The 25,444-nt window shown below is 40.2% G+C and overlaps 1 protein-coding gene and 2 long non-coding RNA genes across 4 annotated transcripts in view; 2 read left to right on the plus strand and 1 right to left on the minus strand.

The window, feature by feature from the left end:
- Window positions 1-3,943, plus strand: part of LOC125933238 (uncharacterized) — a 39,285-nt gene extending 35,342 nt beyond the window's left edge. Inside the window, exon 4 of the long non-coding RNA XR_007460900.1 lies at window positions 2,566-3,943. This is a non-coding gene — a long non-coding RNA (uncharacterized LOC125933238). The remainder of the gene's footprint in view (window positions 1-2,565) is intronic.
- The window catches only part of RYR2 (ryanodine receptor 2), a 754,822-nt gene that overhangs the window by 5,727 nt on the left and 723,651 nt on the right, over window positions 1-25,444 (minus strand). For both annotated transcript variants that reach the window (XM_049646094.1, XM_049646095.1), the window contains 7 exons: window positions 24,410-24,540; window positions 22,766-22,808; window positions 19,532-19,665; window positions 14,696-14,756; window positions 10,899-11,045; window positions 8,991-9,125; window positions 1,340-1,496 (listed from right to left, as the gene is read on the minus strand). In XM_049646094.1, coding sequence (XP_049502051.1) covers window positions 1,340-1,496; window positions 8,991-9,125; window positions 10,899-11,045; window positions 14,696-14,756; window positions 19,532-19,665; window positions 22,766-22,808; window positions 24,410-24,540 — 808 coding nt within the window. The remainder of the gene's footprint in view (window positions 1-1,339; window positions 1,497-8,990; window positions 9,126-10,898; window positions 11,046-14,695; window positions 14,757-19,531; window positions 19,666-22,765; window positions 22,809-24,409; window positions 24,541-25,444) is intronic.
- Window positions 3,947-11,148, plus strand: LOC125933239 (uncharacterized). The gene is made up of 3 exons (XR_007460901.1): window positions 3,947-6,701; window positions 7,186-7,245; window positions 10,873-11,148. It is a non-coding gene; the product is annotated as an uncharacterized LOC125933239 (long non-coding RNA).

A 25,444-nucleotide genomic window follows, 5' to 3' on the forward strand; every position in this document is an offset into this window, starting at 1 on the left:
TTATTGTTACACTCAGTAAAGACAAAAGGATGGATTATGAATCTTGTCGACTTGTTCATGTACTTTACTGGAAACAAAAAGTACCGTTTTGTGCCTGCAGAGCTTAGAGGATAATAACACATTTATAGACATTTAATTCAAGCCAGGATAAACGTATGAACAGAAAAAGGTAACAAGAGTGATTTTTCTGAGGGAGAAGAACACCACATTCCAAGTTTCCTTAGGGTAAAGGGAAGAACTGGTAAGTTAATATGGCTCTCTGGTTTTTATTTATTTTTTTTTTAAGTTTAACTTATTTATTTTTGAGAGAGACAGAGACAGCATTAGTGGGGGAGGAGCAGAGAGAGACAGAGAGAGAGAGACAGAGAATATCCCAAGCAGGCTCTGTGCTGTCAGCCCAGAGCCCAATAGAGCTCAAACTCAGGAAACCATGAGACCATGACCTGAGCCAAAACCAAGGGTTGGACACTCAGCTGACCGTGCCACCCAGGCACCCTGATGGCTTCTCTGGTTTCAACTGAGGGCTCTGGGTCCAGAAACTTGGGTTTGGATTCCAGCCCTGACACTTCTTGACTGTGCACTTTGGCCAAGTTACTTAGACGTATTATGGCTCAGTTTCTTCAAATGTAAATAACACCACTATTTTCACAGGGTGCATGAAGGTAAAATGAGTTAATAACATGTGCCAGGCACATAGCAGGCACTCAACGATAGCCTTAGGATTCTTTATGAGGCATCAGATACTGTGCTGAGTACTCACATGTACATCACTTCTTTTTTTAAAAAAAATTAAAACAATTTTTTTAATGTTTATTTAAAAAAAAAATTTAATGTTTCATTTTTGAGACAGAGAGAGACAGAGGGGAGGGTCAGAGAGAGAGGGAGACACAGAATCTGAAGCAGGCTCCAGGCTCTGAGCCATCAGCACAGAGCCCTACGCGGGGCTCGAACTCACGGACCACGAGATCATGACCTGAGCCGACGTCGGCCGCTTAACTGACTGAGCCACCCAGGCACCCCTCAAAAGGAGTTAAATGGCTCACCCACCCAACATTATAAAGTTAATAAGTGGCAGGGCAGAAAGTCACAGCGAAGAAAGTGCTCTTTCCATTAGGTAATGGGAAAAGAGTCCAGAGAAATCTGTATCCGACTTCCCCCTTACCAGGGCCCCCTTTGATACCCCCCTATAGATTTCTAATGGAGAAACACTGAACAGAAAAGTTCTCGTTGCCTTTTTACAGATAGCACTTGACATTCTGACCTGCCCTTAAGTGTTAACTTGAACAATAAATGGCTCAAATTCTAGATCCTCTTGAACTCCAGTGAGGAGGATGCTCACCTTGAATTATGGCCAAGAGGATGACAATCACGAAGAAGAAGAAGGTGATGTCAAAGATGATTCGATAGATCTCATATTCGTCGCCTGCTGGGTCTTCGATTTCATCGCCGATACCCCCTCCGGCACGTACCCCGACGTACATGTGGAACATGTAGCACTGGAAAAGACAGACACAGTCACTTCCTGGAGACGCTGCCCATCTGCACATTGAACAAAGTTGAGGCTCTCTCTCTAGCTGCTAATCCTCACTCTGGAAACTGACCATCTCTGCCTTCTACATTGCCTCTTTTTGGTTCAGCGTTTGTGATTATGATGCAAACACGTGGCTCTTACACTCTGCTGTCCTTTGAACAAAACTCGACACGACACTCTGCCTCGCACCTTCTGTCACACTTTGCAGGGGATGAAAAATACCTCACTAGCATCTGGCATAAGGTAATCCCATTAAGATCACATTAAGGCCCACAAAGCTATATTTAATCACACTGCTCTTTTTTTCTTTTTCTTTGATCAGAACAGACAGAGGAGAGAGGAAGGAAAACCTCAATATTTAATAAGATGGAATCTCAGAAATTAAGCTAGGAAAACACCAGACCCAATAATGCCATCCCCTCATCCGTCATGTATGGAATACGATGCTGAAATGTTTCTACTCTAATGTGTACAAGAAAGAAGACAGAGGGGAGAAGCAAGGAGGAAATAACAGCTCATTGTTAAGAATCTGAAACATTAAAGCAACCAATTAGAAGGAGAGCTCCAAGCGCCCACTGCAGAAGAGGGCAGGGTTTCTCAGCCTCAGTGCCGTTGACATTTAGGGCCGGATAATTCTTTGGATGGGATCTGTCTCGTGCATTGTAGGATGTTTTAGAAGGATCCCTGGCCTCTGCCCACTCAATGCCAAGAGCACCTCATTGTAGATAACCAAAAACGTCTGCAGACATTGCCAAGCGTCCCCGGGAGGGCAAAATCGCAACAGTTGAGAGCCAGTGGCTTCAAGCGTCAGTGTTTTATCTGTTTTCAGGATAAGGGCAGACTCTCCAGGTCGGGGCCTCAGATTCAGGGACGCTTCATCCCTCTCCACTGATGGGCTACTGCTCCCAAGTACCACCCTGCACTCTATCCACGCCTGTCAGATAAACAACTCCCGATTCTAGTTCTTGGCTTGCATTTCCTTCCCATCTTAAACAATTATTTCCCTTTCTTATCCCATTCCTTTTCACCCTCAGGTAACAAGCCTTCCTCCACGAGGCCTTCTTAGACTGTTTCAGACACTCCGACTTACCCAACTGATGTCATCCATGAGTACAAAACACATTTACCCACCATCTGCCTTAACGAAGGGGCAAAGGCTTTGACACGGTGTCTTCACTTGGGGAGACACCACAATCCCCTGGTCATCTTCTACATTTCTGGCCACCCTTTCTCAGCCTCCTTGGCCAGTTCTTCCTAGAGGAATGTCCCCACCTTCACAGTTAAGTACCATCTCTGTGCCAATGACGTACACTTTTTTTCTGTTTACAACCTTGGGTCTCTTTCCTGAATTCCAAACCTGTACCTACCACTTACCTAATTTTGATGCTTCGTGATCTGTCTCACTGCACTGAACTGGCTTCATTACAAGAAGAATGACTTTGGTTACTGCTCTATTATCAGGGCCTAAAATAATGTCCAGCACATGAGAGGAACTTACACATCACTGGGGCGGAGGGGGGGCGGTGAATGAAGAGTGAAAAGTCATGACTGATCGGTGTTCTCATGGAGACTTCACTGTCTCAGCCCATGAACCTCAAATTCTCAGATGACCCCAAAGAGCACAAAGGACAGGCAGCAAGTTGGCCCCAAAATGCTCATAGTTCAACAGCTAATATAGTGATAGATGCAGCACACAGAAAGTGTCTTGGAGCAGATGCCTGGAATCTAATGGTCAGAACCGAATAACGACTGGGTCACTCAGGAAGGAGGTTTGTCAGTCTGGCACACAGTGAACGAAGAGGATCAGAGAGTGGCTCTGTCGCTGCCCAACCAAGAACCATCTGGGGCTCAGGTAAGGGGTCTCTCTCACAGACAGGCCAGAAAAGTCATTTTTGTAATGTTCATTTATTTTTGAGAGAGACAGAGTGTGAGCGGGGGAGGGACAGAGAAAGAGGGAGACGCCGACTGTGAAGCAGGCTCCAGGCTCTGAGCTGTCAGCACAGAGGCCGACACGGGGCTCAAACTCACAGATCACGAGATCGTGACCTGAGCTGAAGTCGGACGCTTAACTGACAGAGCCACCCAGGTGCCCATAGAGTTTTTCTCTAGGGAAGAGAATGCGTTCTCCTGCGGCATGAACTCTTAACGAGTAGGATGTTGGTGTTCTGACTCATACATCTGACTCTTAGGAGCCTGGTTAATGTGAGTCTGTCCTCAAGAGAATGTTTAGTTTCCAGACATGCACAGTTGAAGATAGGACCATGGAATGAGGCTAAATTACCAAAGCAAATGTCTCCTACTTCTCAGGTCTCCTGTCAGCCATCTAGCAACATCCACGTCTCTCTGCTCACCTTCATTCTGTGAAAGCTCTGATGCTGACAAAAGGGCTCCCACCATATTTCAATAATAGACTCTGGCCATGCTGAAAAGATAGGCAGTCTTACGCATTGGATTGTTTAGGCTTAGTAAGATACCAGATTTTAAAAGTATAAAATTCCAGGTTCACCTGTGGGATGTTGATACTGATTTTCCCAACCTTAATCTCACTACCTGGTTATCCCCAGATATAGCAGGTGGGTGGCTAGAATATGCGGTAGGGTGGTGAACATCCACCTACGTAGGGCTGTCAGGCTTTTAGTTGTCAGATGATCATTCTCCTGAAAATGGAAAATCTCTCATTCACCTTCCTTTTCACAGGAGCAGCTTAAACCTGAACATCAGAGTTGGAGAATAGAAAGCAGTAATTCTGGGACACAAACCCATATACTTTGTTCAGAGAATCTGAGTCATGAGGAAGGAAGGTGCCTGGTGCTACCAACACTGGGAATACGCAGTCAGTTATTCTCCAAATTTAATATTCTATGGTTTCTCCCCTACCCACTCATCTCCCGAGTGGATTCATTCCAGGGTTAATCACTATTTATGACAGCTTTAGGAAATACTGAGGAGGGACAGTTTCTGGTGGAGTAGTGAAGATCTTTACGAGATCTTTATCCTGACCAACCCCCCCCCCCCAAAAAATAGGGGGAGAAATAAAAGTGGAAAGAGAAAGACAGAGACAGAGACTGGCAGAGATTACTTGTTGGGAGGGTAGGGTAAAATAAGTAATTTAGAACAATCCCCTGAGCTGGGGATCGTACTTCCCTAGGAGTAACTCGTTCTCTCAACCACCTGGTAAGTTTTTCCCAAAAAACACAACAGGTCTGGACACCTTCCCTGCAGTTTCTGACTTGGGATATGAGGGTGGCCTCATTGAGCTGCGGTTCATAAAGGGATGCCCTGGTGAGTCCTGGTGAAAGGACCACCCCTTTGGAGATGAATGTCTTTATATAGGCCAAGTCAGTCTCCCTGGCTAGTTAGCTACAATCATCTTTTTTCCTGGGGCTTTGGAACTTTGGATCATTTTGCACTTTCTCCTTGTACATTCTTGGAGAAGAGGTTCAAATTCTCTCAGGATACTGATGGTTTAATTAGATTCTCAGGCTTAAAACACCATGATCCTAAATAAAGAAGGAAAGGAAAGGAAGGAAAGTGTAGGAAGGAAGGAAGAAAGAAAAGGGAGGGAGGGAAGGAAGGAAGGGAGGAAGGGGAGGAGGGAGGGAGGGAAGAAGGAAGGAAGGAAGGGGAGGGAGGAAGGAGGAGGCAGGTGGTAGGTGGGCAGGCAGGCATGGAGCATCACAGTCTAAAACTGTAGCTACAGCGCCACCTGCTGTTAGGCATGAAACACTGGCAGGTGAACCACATCGCTGTGAAAACCTAAAATGTTCCTAACATATGCCCGGAAACTACCAGAAGCAATGAAGGCACTGGAAACTCAGATGTTGCCGAGAAAACAGGGCATGAGTGAAGAAAACCCATCTCAAGCAAACAATCCTCGACTTCACCCTGCGAAGACTAATTGTTAGAGACGGATGTAAACAAAAGATTCTCTTTTGAGAGATACACGCAAGGTATTAAGCGTGACCACTTCCTACGCCGTACTTCTGTCTTGCTAGCTGCTGGGTTTTGCTAAGCCTTGACTTTTAACGAGCACTACTACAAGTGAGCAGTTACATTTTAAATGTTGTCGGCTTGTTCAAACCTTGCTGCACAAGTATTAATAAGAGGCAAATTAAAAGGGGTTTTGAGACCAACTACTGTAAGGTAAATCTAGGTGATGTGGCCTCTGATGTGATCGTTTTTAAGAACAATCAGCTGGATACGAGCATGTGCAAAGCTACACAGACTCCTGTGTGCCTGATCCGCCTGGCAGAAGTATGGGAGCTGAGATGTTGTTTGTGGCTTGGAATTGAGTTTTCTCTTTTGCAAGAAGACACATCTAAGGTACATCCTCATGATGCCCCCAACCTCACCCCACCCAAAGGCAAGGTACAAAGCTTACTGTTATGTGTAGAGCTAGAAACACCCAGAACAGACCTGGTTGTAGGTAGTCTCACTGGTAGGGGCAGAAATCCCTTAAACTGGACAAAATCCAGGCTCTAGCTCAGTCCTGAGGCCACGGTCGAAACATCAAGAAGCCTTATTTCCTCACCCTAAAGTGAGGCAAACTTCTCTACCTCTTCCCTACACATCCCATGCAACTAGGTCATGCCAACCAGATAAAGGCAGTTGTTGTCTTCCTAACTCGTTGTTCAAACCATGCCTGGATTCCTCTCAATTTCATTGGTTGGTAAAATTTACAAAAGCAATGGAAACTCATACCAAGAGTGATGTTCGAAATGTAGTCATCCAAGGATACTATCAGCATAATTGAATAGGGTCAAACATGACTTATGACATTAGAAGGAGACACCTGGATGTTTCAGGGGTCTTATTGTGGTAGGAGGGGGGCAAGTGAGGCCCCGCCATTCCCAATGCCAACTCAAAAGTACTACCTGAAGTCATCCTGACTTTCCAGCAATCTTCAGCGATTCAGCGGGCACCACACCCTCTGGCAGTGAATCACCTTGCTAAACTTTCTGACTCAACCAAGGTGGACTTTGAGATTTAGAACCATGGGGGAGGGGGTGCTTCTGGAAGAGAAATGAATCTCCCTGGAGTCACAACTGTCTGGTGTTAGTAATGACTGACTCCCTTTTGTGCCTTGTTGACTCCTCCAGCTGTCTGCTCCCCTCCCTGCCTCTAGCCAGCTGCTACCCCAAGTCTTGAAGTCACCGGGTAGAGAGGCAAGGTGGGTATTAAAGGCACCTCTCACAAGAGGAGATGAAGGATCCTTACTGGCGGTAAAGTGTCACATGTTTAGTGACTCTGGGGGATGTCACTACCAGTGACGAATCCCTTACCGTGTAAGTTTCTTCTCTCCCTAACCTGTAGTCCTACTCCCTGTAGGAACCCTTGTTAACAGTGTCCCATGTATTCTTCCAGAAACACCGTGTACATATTCTAGTGTATCTAATATGTACATTCTAGCATGTGTATGTGTGCACACAATCAGGATCTTATCATAACACTGTTCAAGATCTTGCCCCCCCTTCCCCACTGAAATGCAATCTGTATGTCTTTCTATATCAGCATGTGCAGATCTGTCTTATTTTTCAACAACTACCTACTTTTCCATGATATGGATTTGCCATAGTTGGTTTAATCGGGACTCTATTGATATAATTTAGATTATTTCTAATTTGTGATAGTAGCAAGTATCCTTAAACCCACAGGAGCATATTTGGAAACAAACATTTAAATCAATACAATCAGTGGAACTGACAAGTCAGAGGGTGAGTACAATGAAAAATGTGATAGCTATTGCAAACTTTCTGTAAAATCATTGTCTTAATTTGAATTCCCTACAAGTGTTCATGAAAGTGCCAGTTTTTCCATCGATTCAACAACTGTGGGTATTAACAAACTTGAATATTCTGCAAACCTGATAGATACGAAGTGGCAGTTGATTGATTTGCATTTCTTTAATCTTTGTCAATTTGTAAGCTGGCTGAATTTTACCACGAGCTGATTGTTCCTTTTCCTATTGGTTTACTTCCTAGTGATGTGATTAGTACTTAGTAAGTTAAGGACACTGGCCCTATGTTAATATTTTTCCTAGTTTTTCATTTGTCTTTAAGACATCGCTTAGTGTTGTTCCTTTTTAAAGTAATTGTTTAGGACCCCATGCATCTTAGGTTTTATGACACACTTAGAAAGACCTTTCCCCATTTAAAAATTATTATTATTTCAAGGACGCCTGCGTGGCTCAGTCAGTTAAGCGTCCGACTTTGGCTCAGGTCATGATCTCCCATGATTCATCTCGCATCAGGATCTGTGCTGACAGCTCAGAGCCTGGAGCTTGCTTTGGATTCTGTGTCTCCCTCTCTCTCTGCCCCTTCCCTGCTTGTGCTCTGTCTCTGTCTCAAAAATAAATAAGCATTAAAAATTTTCTTTAAAGAAAATAAGTAAAATTTTAAAAAAATGTTTATTATTTCAAAAGTCAAATTGTTATAATTTTTATCCTTTTCTTTTTGCATTAAAATATGTGTCCCATTCAGAATTTATTTTGATTTAAAGAACTAGGTTGGTATCAATTTTTATCAAAATTTCCCCAAAAGCATATCCATGGTACCAATACCATTTACTGAATTCTTTTTCATTTCACGGTTTCAAAAGCCACGTTTTATCATACTTTTAATTTCCCAGTGTATCTGCATGTATTTCTAGACTCTCTATTCTGTCCCACACGTGTATCATTCTCTAGTACAAAACCTGCCTTAAGTATTAGTTTTTAAAACATTAGTAGTTCCCTCTCATTACTCTTTTGGGATGTTTATTTTTTCTAGAGTAATTTTACTGTCACTTTGTTGGTCTCTTACACCACTAACCCCAGCTATGTAGGTATTTTGATTTGGTGCTCAATGAAGAATTCATCTCCTTTCAGCTAGAGGTACATATTTCCAGTCTAAGGTCTCACCTGTAATAACTTCTGATTCGCCAATATTAGATGGGCAGGTTAAGGAACAGGGGTAGAGCAATATGAAAGCTTGAACATCCATTGATTTTAAAACCAAGACCAAAAAGGTAATTTAAGCTAAAGTACTGAATATTTAAGCAAAACCTAAGAGTTCTAGTAAAAGATCTAATTTTGGGCTTCAGTGATGTCACTTAATATCATGAAAGTACACAGATAACTAAGGGTTCAAAATACTCTCCAAGGAAATAATTTTAACCGCTGTCCTGGAATCTATGAACCAATTCAGCTAAAGCGTTTATATTAATCCTTCCAGCTCTAAGTCCTTTATGCAAAAAATCTACTGATTATCAGGCTGGTACGGCAGATGTAAAAAAATGGCAGAAACGGTCCTTTACATTCTGCAAAAGAATGAAAACTGTTGATTCTTTAAAGAGCCACACAATTTTTTTACTGGGTACACTATTTTCTATTCTGCAAGGTTAAAGAGTAACTACACAACCACTCATACTGAAGAAGCAGGAGAATTTTTCACTCATATGAGATCAAAGTGTATGAACTTACCGTTAACATATCATCACATTTCATATCCGGTGTGTCACCATCTTCACTTTTATTGTAGAATTTTCGGAAAAAGTTGAATGCCACAACAGTATATAGGTATACAACAACAGCTAACAAGCCAACAGTTAATACAAGCTGGAAAGCAATGTGACACAGAACATGCATTAGAAATGCAAGGCATATATGACTGGCATGTTCAACATCAGTGTGGGAGGAGAGAATTCTATGAGCACATACCTGGATTTATTGACTAGAAACTAATGGGATCCATACCTCACACCATACCTTTCTTACCCCCCTCTGTGGGGAAATTTATTTCCATATGCTCTTTATTTTATCAAGTGGTCAGACTGTTTTATGCAAAAGTTGGCTACTTAATTGGTTAATGAATGCATACTACAGCTGGAATATGAATAAACTCTGATTGACTTTCACATCCAAATTGATCATAATATGTATGTGCTGAAAATAAGAATTTCACCAAGTTGGTGAAAATATATTTCTGGTTATATCACAGAAAATCTAAACACACTAAAATGCATTATTTTTTGTGTCTACTTCCTCTAATTACAATGAATCCCTATGTTCTTGACCATGGCAGCATATATTAAGTCCTTCAAAAATAATTTTACAATTATCTGGAGAAAATATGTTATCTGAATAGAGGGCTTAATTCACTTCTGTAAATGAAGTACAATGCCATATAAATTTCTGCACATCTTATTATGAGGACTATTAAGCTCTCTATATTTCTGTAAGTCAAAAATTGGTATCTCAAAAAGAAGGAATAATCCTCCCAAAATTTTAGAAGTGAATTGAAAGCAAGCCAAACCTTTTGTGTGAAAATACACAAGAGATTCAGAATCTCCAGTTCTTTAAATATGTCAGGGGCTCAATACTATGAATGAATAAACACTTTTTGCTGATGTCATAGTCACATTCAAAAGTTAGAGTGACATATAGAACAACAATGTGTTGAAATTTAGGAAACTAAAAATCATGGTAACTGTTCATATGAACTTAACTATGGACATAGTTCACGTGTTTGGGGGGACATGGATTTAAAAATATGCTGAATTACAAAATTCTGGAAAAGAAGGACTCTGTTAAGCCAAATAACGAATATAGAATGTGTTACTCCCAGTAGACAGGTGATAGCGAATGAATCAATAAATATATGCTTCTATAATGAGTTTATGAATAATTAAAGTTTTCACATTACAACTGGGCTCCATTAAAACATAAATTGATCATCTGGAACTAGGCCAGTATGTAAGTCCTTGGACTATGACCTTGTCAAGTATGAAACATTGTGATTCTTTCTGTCCAATTTAAAAGTGGAGAAAAGACCACACGATCTCCAATTTTTAAATGTCACATCAAATTAAGAACGCAGCATCTTGTGTTTTATTACTATTGTAACTAGTGCATCAGGATTCTGAAACACATTTCAGTTCCCTCTGGTATCAAATGGAGTAAATATCATATTAGGAAAAGTTTAACTATTTTCTGCGGTGTTTTGTATGTGCCGGGGCCTGTGCTAACACCTCCACATTTATGTTCTTATTTCATTTTCTCAGAAACTCCAAAAGGTAGGTACTTTTATTGTATTCATTTTACACAATGAATTGAGATTTAAAAATGTTAAATCAGTTATCCAAGGTCACACAGTGAATCGGTCAAGCCAAGACTTGAATGTAGGTGTAGGGGACTCTTGAACCAATATTCCTCATGGTTTGTAAAAAAAATTAAAAAATAAAAAAATAAAAAAAGTGCATATCCTCCATTCACAAAAATCTTTAAAACTATATGTTGCCATTGGAGGTTGGGTTTTATTTTTATTGGTGTATTTTTTGTTTTTTGTTTTTTTGGTTTTTTGTAGGGAGTCAAAAAAAAATCAACTTTTACCTGCTTGCCATTGTGAGTTACCGATGACAAGATGGTTCTCAGTGTCTTGAATCCCATGGCAATGTCAAGAAGATGAGCAGCAAAAAAAAAGTTGTTATAGTGTCCCAGAACGGACATAGTCATATACCAGGCCAGGTAGAGGAAAGACTGAGAAGACAAACGAGAGGGAAGCATATCAGAAACCAGAAGGAGTGACTGTTGTCCAAAGCTACTCTGATTTCATTCCATTATAATCACTTCATTTACTTTACCTTCTTTGTCTGTCTGTTTATTTAATTCGAATCAGTTATATTGGTTTATGTATTTTAGTGTCATTTAGCTTGTTCTCAGAGGTTCAATGTCTTTCTCTCCTTTATATCAGAGAGGCTGTTCTTATGTATCTTTCTATAGAGAGAATTTTACTGACCTAATACTCGATAGCAAGGTGTTTTCACCTTGGCACTACTGAGAGTTTAGACTGGATAATTCTCTGTTTTGGAGGCTGTCTGATGCACTGTAGGATGACCAGCAGTGACCCTGATCTCCACTCACCAGATGCCAGCCGTGACCATCAAAGATGTCTCTAGACATTGCCAAAAGTCACCTGGAGGACAAAATTTCCCCCCTTGAGAGCCCTGCTCTACACTCAACCAAAGAACCAACCATCCTTCCCTCTTTCGTTTTTCATTTACTCACTCTCTAAATCAGTTTGTGGAGACCTACTAGTTGTAAGAAATTATGTGTGGTATTTTATTAACCAAGCATCTCACTTTATGTGAGCGAAAACAAGTCTAGAAGAAAATGCAAATACTACTTAATGTCACCGAAGGCTATAATAAACCTAATAATACAATTGGTACTATCTGTAGGAATCTTGTTTATAATCAATGTAAGAGATTCGCTTTACAGAGGTTAGATGTACAAGTGTATATACTTTTTGAGGGGAGGAGAATAAAAAAAGTAGAATAAAAGATACTGAGATCATGCTTGCTTTCTGGATTAGGGTCCTTGGGCATAAGAAGTGTTTTGCCATTGGCGTCAAGAGCTACCCATTTTGGGAAAGGGAGGAAACCTTCATTTTGACTAGAATATATCTTAAGCTTTAACAGAGAACACAAACAAGACAAAGGGGGCTGAGGTGGTATAAATCATCTTTATGGGCAGTTCAGGGCTGAGGTTAGACATCGGGTGGAAGAAAGCAGTACTTGAAAATAGACACCAAGATAAGACTACGCAGAATGTGCTGAGGAGTGACAGTTTGGTTTGAGAGTGGGCTTCTGTTTCAGAAGATGAGGCTGGAAATGTATGGCGGGGTTGGAAGGCCTTCAAGCCAAGTTAAGGGATATGGGCACATCCCACAGGCGCGGGAGAACCCCTGGAGCATCATACGGAATAATGGTATGTGAAAAGCAGCATTTTATGAAAATACCGTCTTGTATCTTTGCACATACAGTCTCTGTTTTTATTCTAGCCAGACTCTTGGTAAGTAGGCAATCTTAGCCCCAAATTGACAAATGAGGAAAGTGAGCTCACTCCGGTCAAGCTACTTTCTCAAAGAAGATGTAAGTGGCAGAGCTGTTGCGTTAGGACACTACTGGCCAACCCCACGGGGGAGGTTATAAGAGGCATGACTATCAGCAGAACTGGCCAGGGAATGACAGAGGGCAGGAAAAGGATCCAGTTGGGCACATAATTGGATGCATATATTAGAAGGAGAAGGAAAAGGAGTCCAAGCTGGTCATCTGGACATAGGTAGCAAGAAGAACAAAAACACTAACAGAAAGAGGAAATGGTGGACAGGGGGACTGCGTTTAGCAGGGAAGAGTGAGGAGAGGAGAAGATGCGTTTGCCACAGGACATTTGAATGGACACACCCAGCAGGCTATTAAGAAATGAAAAGGCTGAGGAGAAAGGACAAGTGTGTGGACACAAGATGAGTAAGGAGACTAAGATAGGTGATCAGGGGAGCCAAGGATACATGTATAGACGACACAGGTGCTGTCCTTAGATAGCCGGATTTCGCAAATAAAAACACAGGCTGCCCAGTTACAGATAAACGTTAGGTAAAGAATAAATAATTTTTAGATTAAGTATGTTCCATGCAATATTTGGGATATACTCACATATAAATATAAATATATAAGTATGTATATTGTACATTGTTATATTATAGATATAAAACTACCTATATTTATGTATAGGTATGTATACATACCTATACAAAAATGTAAATATAATGTAAATATTTAGTTATTTGTAATTAAAAATTTTTTATAATGTTTTTTATTTAGTTAGTTTTGAGAGAGACAGCAGAAGCAGAGGAGGGGCAGAGAGAGAGAGAGAGACACAGCATCTGAAGCAGGCTCCAGGCCCTGAGCTGTCAGCGCAGAGCCCAACGCGGGGCTTGAACTCATCTGTACTTCATCTGGTAAGCCTAGCTGTGTTTTAGACAGAAACCACACTATTGAGGACTGAAGACATGTTGACAAGTAGCTGGCCAAACAGCCATGAAACTACAGGTGGATGAATAATATATCAGAATAATATAACAGAAACAAGTCTGAAGAAGTCTATCCACGCCCAAATGCTCTGGAGGCAAGAAAACTAGAGCAAGATACGTATCTTACATGACACAGGTACTGCGGCATATAAGGAGGTCAAGGAGGATTGACCTTAACTAGCAGAAGCCAAGATGGCCGGGCTACCTGAACAGAAAACATCAGTGCTAGAGATGAGGTGGTTTCCTTTTAATTTGAGGGAGTTGCTTCCATTATTAGAAGAGAAATTTGCTGAAGGCATTAACAGTTGACAATTCTAAAAGATACTCACAAGACTTGTTTTTGAGATCTTTGGAGAGTTGTCTAAAAGACCCAGTATTCCGGGCCCATGACTGGGTACGATAGGGGTGGGGATAGAGACAGGAGAATTTGGGGGGTGTCGCAAGTCTTTAGGAGAACAGAATTACCACTCACTGTAAAAGTCACTGCTAATTAGAGTGTGATTTTGAGACTAAGTGAGATGTGCAAGGGAGACAAAACGAGAGGAGGGTCTAGGACTAGGCCTTTGGATTTGCTTGTAAGTGCCCCTTCGCAGGTGTGTGAGGATTGTAGGAGGATTCTGAACCAGCAGGAGGAGACAAACATTTGTAGTTGATCCATTCAGCAGAGTTTCAGGACTGTCCCTAGCAACTTCCCATAGAGAGCACATGGGAGCATGAAAACCATTGATAATGATTTTTTAAACTGAAAATTCTAAGTCAAAAATGTCAAACTATTGAGCAAGCCAGGGTAGTACAATGTGATCGTCCGACCCGACGGTCGGTGGCTTTTAGTACCAGGTGAATTTTTTTCATTATATTTGGATACAGACTTGGGCTATTAGGCTCTTTGAGAAAAGAAGGATCAATCAAGAACAAAAACCACAATAATTTAATGCACTTAATTTGGGGGAAACTTAAATTTATCACAATTAATGTTTTAAAACTTTATTTATTTAGAACTTCCGTTTTAACATCTAGGAAACTTTGAACTCATTACCCAACTAAAACCTAAATGAAAATACATGTGAATTTTCATCTCAGTTTCTTTTTCTTGCATAAATATATTTTCATGTTAATCTTTCAGCTATTGAAAGAAATGGATTGAGAGATGGGGGCTAATTAATCACATATTTCCTTGGGTCATTCTCAGATAATGGTCTGTATTAAATCAATTGCTGTCTGACTGACTTCCCTAAATCACTGACTCTCTGCCTGCCGGATCCCAACAGACTTGTCTAATCAGAGCGCACCGTCCTTTGTGGTAATGAAGCGGGCTTACGTTGTCCGTGAAGACGACTCCTAGTTTCCACATCTGATACTTCACATCAATAGAGTTCAGTCTGGAAAGACAAAAAAAGAAGGACTTGTGGATATGCGTGTGAAGCAAAGACTCGGGGGCTTGCAAGAGCCTGCTGCCATTCTTTCCGTGGGATGAAACTGGCAACCATCTCAGGAAATTAGTTCCATCCAAAGTGTCAAGGGAATCTGGAACATCTGGATGACGTGTTCCAGAATCCTGTAATGCTTTTTTAGTGGGATCTTGGAAAACAAAACAAAGATGCAACTTCTATTATTTAAGATTAGCACTTTCTTATCCTGCATTAAATATAAGGTAAAGCCACTTGTTATGTGAGAATGATTTCTGGAAACTATGCTACTGCATTAACCAACATGTGTGCATCCCAAGTTTCCTCGCTTTCATTATACATTTGTAATTGCATTCTGACAGAATAATTTTTACTTAGGCTGATAAAAACTTGCATAAACATCCACATTCACTTTACAACTAAATTTGCCAGTGAAAGGGCTCTTTCATCTTGTTTGTGTTTCCTCTTGTTTTAAAAAAAAAAAAAAATCTCTACCCAAGAAAGCATTCACCTTTTCCCCTTGGTTCCCAAATTACCTTGTAGACTTATCACAATTTCCCATTTGTTTGGTAGTTGCGGGTGTGCAGGTATCTACGTACATTTATGCCATTCTCCCTAGTCTGCAGACTCCCTAACACCAAGCACATTGTATCATACATGGAATATCTCTCAATAAATGTGCTGGATGAGTAAATCTTAGCATAAATATTCCTGATCTTTGTAGATTAAATACATACATAGTAAAACATACTTTCTAACTTTAATTTTTTTTAGAGCTGCCCACTGATTCATGTGCTAGAAATTATAACTTTGTTAGCCTATCTAATATTCTAGGTAATTGATATGATAGGATATAAAATATGAGTATTCTTTTCAAAAGGGCTTCTCTATATTTACTGTTTTACACGTTATTTCTTTAGTCATTTTTTTTAGGAAGGCCAATCTTAAATTTCAAGTGGTAGGATCAGTAATCGCTAATCAAAATGGACTTCTTAGAGACTTCTCCCCCAAAGGTTACGTTTTAATTTACCTTAGCCTAGGAGTTTTTATCTTAAGGAAATAAAGTTATCTTTGAGCTAGAATCAATTCTATTACTAGAGATCATTTTTTAAAGTTCTGTGAATATTTAAAATGGGTTTCAATACAAGGCTATTTTTTTTTCTTTTTGTTTTTTAAAGTATATTTATTTATTTTGAGAGAGACAGAGTGTGTGGAAAGGAGGGGCAGAGAGGGAGAATCTCAAGCAGGCTCCATGCTGTCAACAGAGTCCTATCTGGGGCTCAAACTCGCAAAACTATGAGATCATGACCTGAACCAAAATCAAGAGTCAGATGCTCAACCGACTGAGCCATCCAGGCACCCCAAGACTATTTTATCTTAAATTTAAAAAGCCAAAGACAGAGAAAAAATAAATAATGGGGTAATTTGCATGAGAGCATGATTATTTCCCATGAAAGCAATCTAAAACAAAATAAGTGTTTCTATCAGGATGACTGAATGCCCCATGGCAGTTTCTTACTTTATTTAAAAAATGGTTATTATTTTTCCTTCCTATCAAACATTAGGGTAACAAGTTTGCTGTCAACCTCGTGAAGCAGCATACCCTTTTGGTGGCGTAGGACACTCTTTTCTCACCAATCACAACAGTACTCCTGTTTGGGTGGAGCTGACCCAACCCCTAGGGATGGGCCAAAGCTGATCTAGGCCAACTGGGCACGCATTCACCTGGCCACAGGGCTTGGTTCAGGGGCAGACTATAAGCCAGAAGCTGAAGAGTTTTGCTAGATGGTTTTGGGATACAAATCCCTCCTCTTTTCCCATAAAGACAAATGAAAAAGATGCAGGTTTTGTGGGTCCTGGCAGCCATTCTATCCCCAGGAGGTAATCTGGCCACCTGTTTGTTTGACAAGCCCTACATATCTGATTGACAAATAAAACATGCACAAATAGATGAATCATCCTTGTACCCAAACATTCACATTAAGATAATATGCAAACCAGATAATGTTTTAAAATTTGATCTTTGTGGGGCGCCTGGGTGGCTCAGTCGGTTGAGCGTCCGACTTCAGCTCAGGTCACGATCTCGCGATCTTGGGGTCTATGAGTTCGAGCCCCGCATCCGGCTCTGGGCTGATAGCTCAGAGCCTGGAGCCTGCTTCCGATTCTGTGTCTCCCTCTCTCTCTGCTCCTCCCCCGTTCATGCTCTGTCTCTGTCTCAAAAATAAATAAACGTTAAAAAAAAAAAATTAAAAAAAAATTTGATCTTTGTAAATGTTTTATTTTTTATTTTTTATTTTTTTTTAAAAATTTTTTTAAACGTTTATTTATTTTTGAGACAGAGAGAGAGACAGAGCATGAACGGGGGAGGGGCAGAGAGAGAGGGAGACACAGAATCGGAAGCAGGCTCCAGGCTCTGAGCCATCAGCCCAGAGCCCGATGCGGGGCTCGGACTCACGGACCGCGAGATCGTGACCTGAGCTGAAGTCGGACGCCTAACCGACTGAGCCACCCAGGCGCCCCAGTAAATGTTTTAAATAAAGGAACAATATATGTAATTCTTTTTCCTAGTTATGGACATTATTTACTAGAAATTTATTCTTCTAATTTTATTATCCATATTTATTTTTTATTTTCTTTAACTTTTTTTCTGAGAGAGAGAGAGAGAAAATCTTAAGCTGGCTCCACACTCAGCACAGAGTCCAATGAGAGGCTCAATCCCACAACTCTGGGATCATGACTTGAGCCAAAAGCAACATTCGAATACTCAAATGACTGAGCCACCCAGGTGCCCCTTCATATTTAAAGGTATTAATACCATATTAATTTCTTGGCACTTTGCTAGGGGTCAAACTCGCAAACATTTCCTATGTAAAAAAGTGGAAAATTCCACTAATTTAAAACTATTTGTTCAGGGGCACCTGGGTGGCTCAGTCGGTCGAGTGTCCGACTTTGGCTCAGGCCATGATCTCACAGTTCGTGAGTTGAGCCTGGAGCCTGCTTTGGGTTCTATGTCTCTCTCTCTCTGCCCCTCCCCCATCATACTCTGTCTTTCTCTCTCTCAAAAATAAACATTGAAAAAAAAATTTTTTTAAAACAAAAAAATAAAACTTTTTGGTCACAGTAAAAAAAAAAAAACACCACCTTTCTTGTTTATAAAACAGTCTAAACTTTCCTTCTATTTTTTTCAGACTTTTTTTTTAGGATCATAAATGTTACCATGGAAAGAGCATAATTTAGTAAAACAATTTGATTCTACATTGTTTGTCAGAGATCTGAAAATATTAGTAGAAAGCTCAACACTGCTCTATGGTCCTTGTTTTTGTATGATATTCTAACATAAAGGTCTTAATTCCTAAGCACTGGCAAGGTGTTTCATCTTCTATACAGTGACATACTCATTATGTACCACATGGGTTTTCTTAAAGTACCCAGGTGATATTTTGGATCTAAATCCACAGTTTCTGTTATGTATTTGTCCATAGAACTAACTACTTTTAAACTGAGTTCACATTATTTTTAAAAACCATGTAGCTCCAATAAGTTTTCAGATAGATAAAAAATTATATTATCAATGAGGTCAGCCAACATGTTTTTTTAATGCTAGCTAAAATATTTATCTGACACAAAATAATACCGCCCTACAGAGCCTCAAGTATCTATATTTCCAAAGTAGTCACATCCCTAACTGACTAAGACCATAAATTTACAAGAAAAGTGGACATGTTAAGGGAAAGTAACTGTTAAGTTTCTTCTAAAATTGTTAAGTGGCTACAATGAGAAATTACATTTTTTAAAACCTGTATGCTTTACACTTAATCCAGAATTATAGTTGATGAAATATATATTTGCAGTGTGTGTGTGTGCGTGTGTGTGTGTGTGTGTGTGAAATTCAACCTGAGGCAAATTCAATTCAACTGATTCACATCTTTCTAGCTATATTATAACCTATTACTCCATTAAAGCACTATATCAGGAACACCTCATTTAAAAAAATTTTTTTTTAATGTTTATTTATTTTTGAGAGAGAGAGACAGCATGAGCATGGGAGGGGCAGAGAGAGAGAGGGAGACACAGAATCCGAAGCAGGCTCCAGGCTCTGAGCTGTCAGCCCAGAACCCAACACGGGGCTCAACCCCATGAACCATGAGATCATGACCTGAGCCAAAGACACTTAACCGACTGAGCCACCCCGGCGCTCCAGGAACACCTCATTTTAAAGTTAAATTCCTGAGTAACAGCATGACAGCATAGTACTTCTGGCTTGTGAAGTCTTTGCTATTTAAACAAAACACAAGAATTATAATAAAAGAATATGAACTTTGAACTTGCCTAATAAAAGGGCTCCATAGAGCCCTCTTCCAAAACCTAAGAAAGATTAACCTCTTTTCAGACAGCATCAGAAAAGGTAGTCAAATATTGTGCTTTTGTATATGTTTGACTTTGACTTAAATGGCATTTAGGGATAGAAAAGGAAAATTAAGTTAAGAACATACATCTTTATTTACATAATTTTTGCTTTATGTAAATAACAAAAAAGTCGCCTTCCAAAATTAATAGGAAAAAATCCAATCATTCCACACCCAAAAATAGCCAGAAGCATAGAAGTAGACCCTTAGGTACATTCTCTTTCCCCTCATCTCTATTCCCCCAGGCTCTGAGGGAAAGGAAGTCGAGGCATTATCAAGTTCAGAATTGTATTAATTTCTTCTCCTTTGGGTCTAGAGCCATTGGGAAGAGGTAACACTCACACGGCTGACAGGGAGCTGTCTTTCTTTGGCTTCTTCTTTTCCCGGGCATCGCTGAAATCTAGGGCGGCTTTGTCCATACCAAGGAGCTCGCTGATTCTGTCCCGGCCATAGAACTCCCCATATTTATCCATAACCTGGGCACAGGAAATAAAACATTTTACTGGCCTCAACCACTCAGTAACCCCTCGTATGCATGCGCGTACAAACATCTAATTATTTTGACACTTACTATATATTGGTCTTATGTTCGAGTTCACTTAAAAGTCTCACTTCTGGCTCTTCTTCTGTGATCGCAATGCTTAAGGTCAAAGCAAACTTACAGCACTATACGTAATACCCATCCGAAGAACAAGATGTCTTAGTCAAGAGAGGGACGCATGCAAAAGGAAGAGGGGGTGCCAAGGAAGTAAGTCAAGAAGTGGAAAAAATGGAATGAAAGGAACTTTGACCAAATTCATACTTTGCACCAGGAATTAGGTAAAGAAATTTGACTTGCTTTCCCTCATGGGACTGTCACATTATGTAAGTCACACTATGTTATCAGCATCCTATTCTGCAGATAAAGAAGTAATGTCTTAGAAAACATAACATGCCCTTGGGGCACCTGGGTGGCTCAGTGTATTGAGCGTCCAACTCTTAGTTTTGGCTCAGGTCATGATCTCATGGTTCATGAGACCAAGCCCCTCACTGGGCTGTGTGCTGACAGCCTGGAGCCTGCTTGGGATTCTCTCTCTCCCTCTCTCTGCTCCTCCCCTGCTTGTGTTCTCTCACAAAATAAATAATTAAATATTAAAAAAATAAAATAAGAAAATGTAACATGTCCAAGCTTGCTAAGCTTGGCAAGAAATGAAATAAGGAAACCACCAAACGAGATCTGACTCTCAGGAAAGATCTGCACTGACCATCGCCAGCCATGGGCTGGCCACTTGTGACAGCATCCTCTCTGGGCTCTCAGTTACAACCGTTCAACTCTCCCCTAGTTTCCTGACTTGAGCTGTCAGTCCTTCAGTAATCCCCGGAACCTCATCACCTCCCCCTGTCTTCAGGGCAATCCCTGCATAGACCCCTTTGCACCACCAGAATCCCTTCTGAGCAACTGTCCTCCATTTCCTGGCCCCCCCCTCCCTCTGCCACATCTTCCTGGCTTTGCCCACATGTCCCGTTTTCAGACCGGTGTAGACGTGGGCCCACAGCTCTCCCTTGAGCCCAGGAAGCACAGCCCCGTGACACAGCCACTCTTGGCCTAATGCTTCCATGAGAGGCCCACACACAATGAAAATGGAGACAACGGTAAAAGCAATGAATGAAAAGTAGGAGAGAGAATGGGCCACTAAGGGCAAAAGAGGGTAGGAGAGCAGAGGACGAGGAAGGCAGAAGAAGGAAATGAGCACGTGAGGGAAAGGAGGAAGGGGGTTCCCCAGGGAAAGAAGAGAGAGAACGAAGGAAGAAATACATTAATGGAAAGGAAGAAGGGATTGGCAAAAGTAAAAATAAGCCTCTTCTGAAAGTATACAGTCGAGGTAAATGAAAACATGAAAGAGAAGTGGTAGAAGTGGTAGTTAAAAAGCCCATGAACATCACCCACAAAGGTCTGTTCTGTGTTATTCTCACGGTGCTAAAAACGGGCTGGGGTGGCCTGCATGGGGGTTCCCTCTGGGCTGTGTTCTCACCTCACTCCCAGGACAACAAATCAGCACTAAGTATAGTAGGAATGCCACCAATAGTCCCTGCTGCAATTACAGTTTAGTTTTACTTTTTTAAGTTTATTTATTTGAGAGAAAGGGAGCACAAGAGTGGGGGGAGGAGCAAAGGAGAGGGGGGCAGAGAATCCCAAGCAGGCTCCACACTGTCAGCGCAGAGCCCCACATGGGGTTTGATCCCATGAACCTCAAGATCATGACCTGAGCTGAAATCCGATGCTTAACTGACTGAGCCACCCAGGCGCCCCTGCAATGACAACGTATTTCTTTGACTCTGAATATGCAGTTTCCTTCAGAGAAATCTGTGCTTTAACAATTCAAAGCTTCTTTCTTAAGTAGCTAATGAGAATAAAATGTTCAAGTTACCTATTTAAAATTGTTTAAAAATAAGGGTTTCAAAGCCCTGGCCCAATGTGGATGTGCTCGTATGCAGGAGGGCAATGCTGCTCAGAATTTCACGTCACACCAGGAGACAAAACTCTTGCGCCAGAATAAAATCTACAAACACACGGCTTCTCTCAACTAGAAAGTCATGTTATTAAATAGATTTTTTAAAAAAGGTCAACGTGCTTCCTCGTGTACCTGATTTCAGTTCTTGGTGCAAGCCCTCTATCTCCCCTCAGATTGCTAACAAAAAATCTGCTGGTCGCCAATCCTCCTGAGTAACACGGAATCAAAGGGAACAAGAGCACTTCATCTGGCAGATGTTTCTGGCTACTCCAGACGGTACCGGTTGGAGCTAGAACTCATTAAGGAGGTGAGTTGAGTCAGGGTGGCAATTAGAAAGGTTCAAAGAATAAGTAGGAGCTAGCATGTAACGCTTTATGTGAATCGCTTTAGTCTTCACATAAAGCAATAGTATTTCATGATCTGCAAGTACCGGTACATACATTATTTCGTTAAAAGAGATCTGACATTAAAATGCTATGTGGTGAGAAGAGCAGAGAAGACCCTTGACTTTCAAGATCAGAGCAGTCAGCAGGCGCCACAGTTCATCACTGATGCCCTATCATTGTTCTTTCTACTACGCTATGACGCAGTCTGCATCAGAAGAATAAAACTTTATGAAAATAAAAAGATCTCCGAAGTTCATGTGAAATAAACAAAACTCAATCCTTTGTTCTCATGGAACGACTCTGCTCCTACAGGGCGAAGCGGGATTCCAGCCCCAGTGATTTACAGCTGTCTTATCAGAAAATGGTCGTTAGCCAATTCAGGGGACCCAAAGAAGCTCGGAGAAAATTCTCACCAATTCCTATTACTGTGCGGACTGAGCACCGATTATTCACCTGAGTCAGAGGACAGGTGGATGAAGCAATGCTTATTATTCATTTTATAGCTGCAGAGTATGGGTTCTTCTTTACGTGCAATTTTTGAAATTCATACTGAATTCTATTGCCACTTTGAAATGACATTAAAAGACAGATAAAAGTACACCTCAGTATTTCATTCTCCACATGAGCCATATCAAATTCAAATCTGAATTGCACTCTAGGAAACAAATAGAGAATGCATTCCTTCTGAGAGGTATTACCTTTCTTTTAACAAATTTGTCCCAGTAGTTGTTGGGAAATGACCTAAAAAATATAAAAGCATAAAAGTAAAATAACATCATTTAAAAAAATGATAAATAACAATATGTTGTTTGGAATAAACAAAATACTTAATATGTAAACACATATGGTTTCATTCACAAAAATTATAATCAATTTTGTCCCACCTTATCCCATAATTTTCCTATGTCAGAGGTACATTAAATATTATGTAAGCGTTAATATATCAATATATACATGCAAATCACAAAAAGACTCTGGGCTAATATTTTAACGGGGAAGAATATGAGCATATTTATTAATAAGTAGCTTGTATTTATTTACATGCTGACACATGTCATTTGTAACATGTCAAATGACATACGTTTCTCTGTCAATTATCTTTAAAAATTAAGGTATCTAAAAATCTGTCATTTTTTTCTTATAAAGTTAAAAAATCTCATTCCCACGTTATCCTCGAGGAAACTGACCGTGGCACCTGTACTAATATGGACTTCACTTAAAGGGACAGATCTCATTTGACTTAGTATTAACAGCTAGAGTTGACAAATACAACATTGAGCATTTAGAGTAAACATTTTTTTTAAATTTTTTTAATTTTTAAAAAAAAATTTTTTTTTAATGTTTATTTATTTTTGAGACAGAGAGAGACAGAGCATGAACGGGGGAGGGGCAGAGAGAGAGGGAGACACAGAATCTGAAACAGGCTCCAGGCTCTGAGCCATCAGCACAGAGCCCGACGCGGGGCTGGAACTCACGGACCGTGAGATCGTGACCTGAGCTGAAGTCGGACGCTTAACCGACTGAGCCACCCAGGCGCCCCTAGAGTAAACATTTTTAATGCACAAACACATCATCCCCATTTGAAAACTCAGAGCTTATTAGCAATTTTAACTTCTTAAGAACAAGCAAAGCTGATCACAATAAAAAGATATTTCACACTTGACACACTTGACTAGTAGAAACTACTCAAAAAATAGTGTATCACTAATACCTGTAGTGGTGGCAAGTTCTACTTTTGTGATGGGTTGACCTGGAACAGCTGCTAGGAGTCTGGGTCTTGATCTCACAAGGGTAAATAATTAATGTACAGAAAAAGCATTTGTCTCCCTGCCTTATATTTTACATGTCATAACGTTTGACTAGTTTTATGCTGGGCTGCTTTATGGTACCAACTGAAAGTTTACAACTTAGATACACTGAAAGTATGAAATTCAATATTTTTGCCTTCAATGCTACAACTCTTTCCTTAATGAATCATTTTTGCCTCGTCTGGTCTTTTGGATGAGATAACCCCACACTGCAGGTTATGCCCCTCTAGCTACACACTTCTCTGAACATTGAGTAATGGATGTTAAGTTCCATCAGGGCTGTGGAAATGGACCCAAAGCCATTTTTGATTAAGGAATTGGGAACACAGATGGGAAAAAAATTGATAGCATCCATTAAGAGGCTGACAGTGCTTAGTCTTTTGATTTTCTTGGCCGAAAATATAACTATTATTCACCTCTGCTAAACTTTTGACAAATCTGCAGGAACTCCAGCAAAGTTGGGTTTTTTTTTTTGTTTGTTTTTTGTCTTGAAATTTTTGAGCACAGTAATGTCTCATATAATTCTTTACTCACTGTGTGTTGATTACGAGTCTATCCCACTGGCCTTTAATATCATCTTCTGAAGGCTGTTCTGTAATATAAAGCCCATCAAATTCCAATTTTCGAGCTACTTCCTTTTCTCGCTTAAAAATAACCAATGGGACCTACATTTGAAAAAAATAAACACGTTAAAATTAGTTTAGATTTACTGGCATCTCCTGTGGTCGCTATCTTTACAAAACAGCTTCTGGAAAAAGAAGTATTTCCCATGTTACTTCCAGGAAGGTAAAATTGAGTGAAAATGAATTGGTTATATTTAGGCAGAAAGAAACATCTAGAGGTTTAGGAAAAAAAGAAGATAGAATAGATATAGTTTATAATCATATGTTTTTAAACACATAGAAGTTCACAGATAACTACACTGAAGAAATCATTTTTATGTATTAAAGAGAAAAAGATGTATTATATCTTTTATTATGATATACTTAACATACATCTTTATATATGTGAAACATGAACGGATACAATAAAATACAGCAATGTTACTAATGTTCCAAAATGCATGCTTCTAAAAAGTGCAGTGTTATTTGAGAAATCTCTTTAATTATTCCACACTCAGCATGCCCATATGCTATTTTGAAATAAATTTTAATTCCAGCATCAGCAAAAATCTTTGTCAGCTAGCCAAAATGTTTCCAGAACATATTGGCTCTCTTTTCATATGGACAGATTTTACAGAAGGCACGGATACAAAAAAGAGGCAGACGTTCTAGAAAAATCCAAGAATACTTTCCCTGTCCCCTCTTAATAAAACAAAGGAAAGACAGGGAAGGGAAAAGAATTTCTGAAGAAAATTTTACAGTCTAGTTTTTCACCCTGGGCTCTGGCTTTTCAAAAGTCTTCTAGAAGCTTCACAATCTGAGGTAGGAGATAATGAAATAAAGGCATTACCAAGAAAAGGTGTCTCGCTAGGAAAAAATAAAGAGGTTTGCAAAGGTAATGGGCAGCCCTGGGCATTCGGAGACTATCTTGAGTTCTGTTCACCAAGTTATATTATTCTCTTGGTAT

Source organism: Panthera uncia, chromosome D2 (assembly GCF_023721935.1).
Source record: "Panthera uncia isolate 11264 chromosome D2, Puncia_PCG_1.0, whole genome shotgun sequence".
Classification (NCBI taxonomy): Eukaryota; Metazoa; Chordata; class Mammalia; order Carnivora; family Felidae; genus Panthera; species Panthera uncia.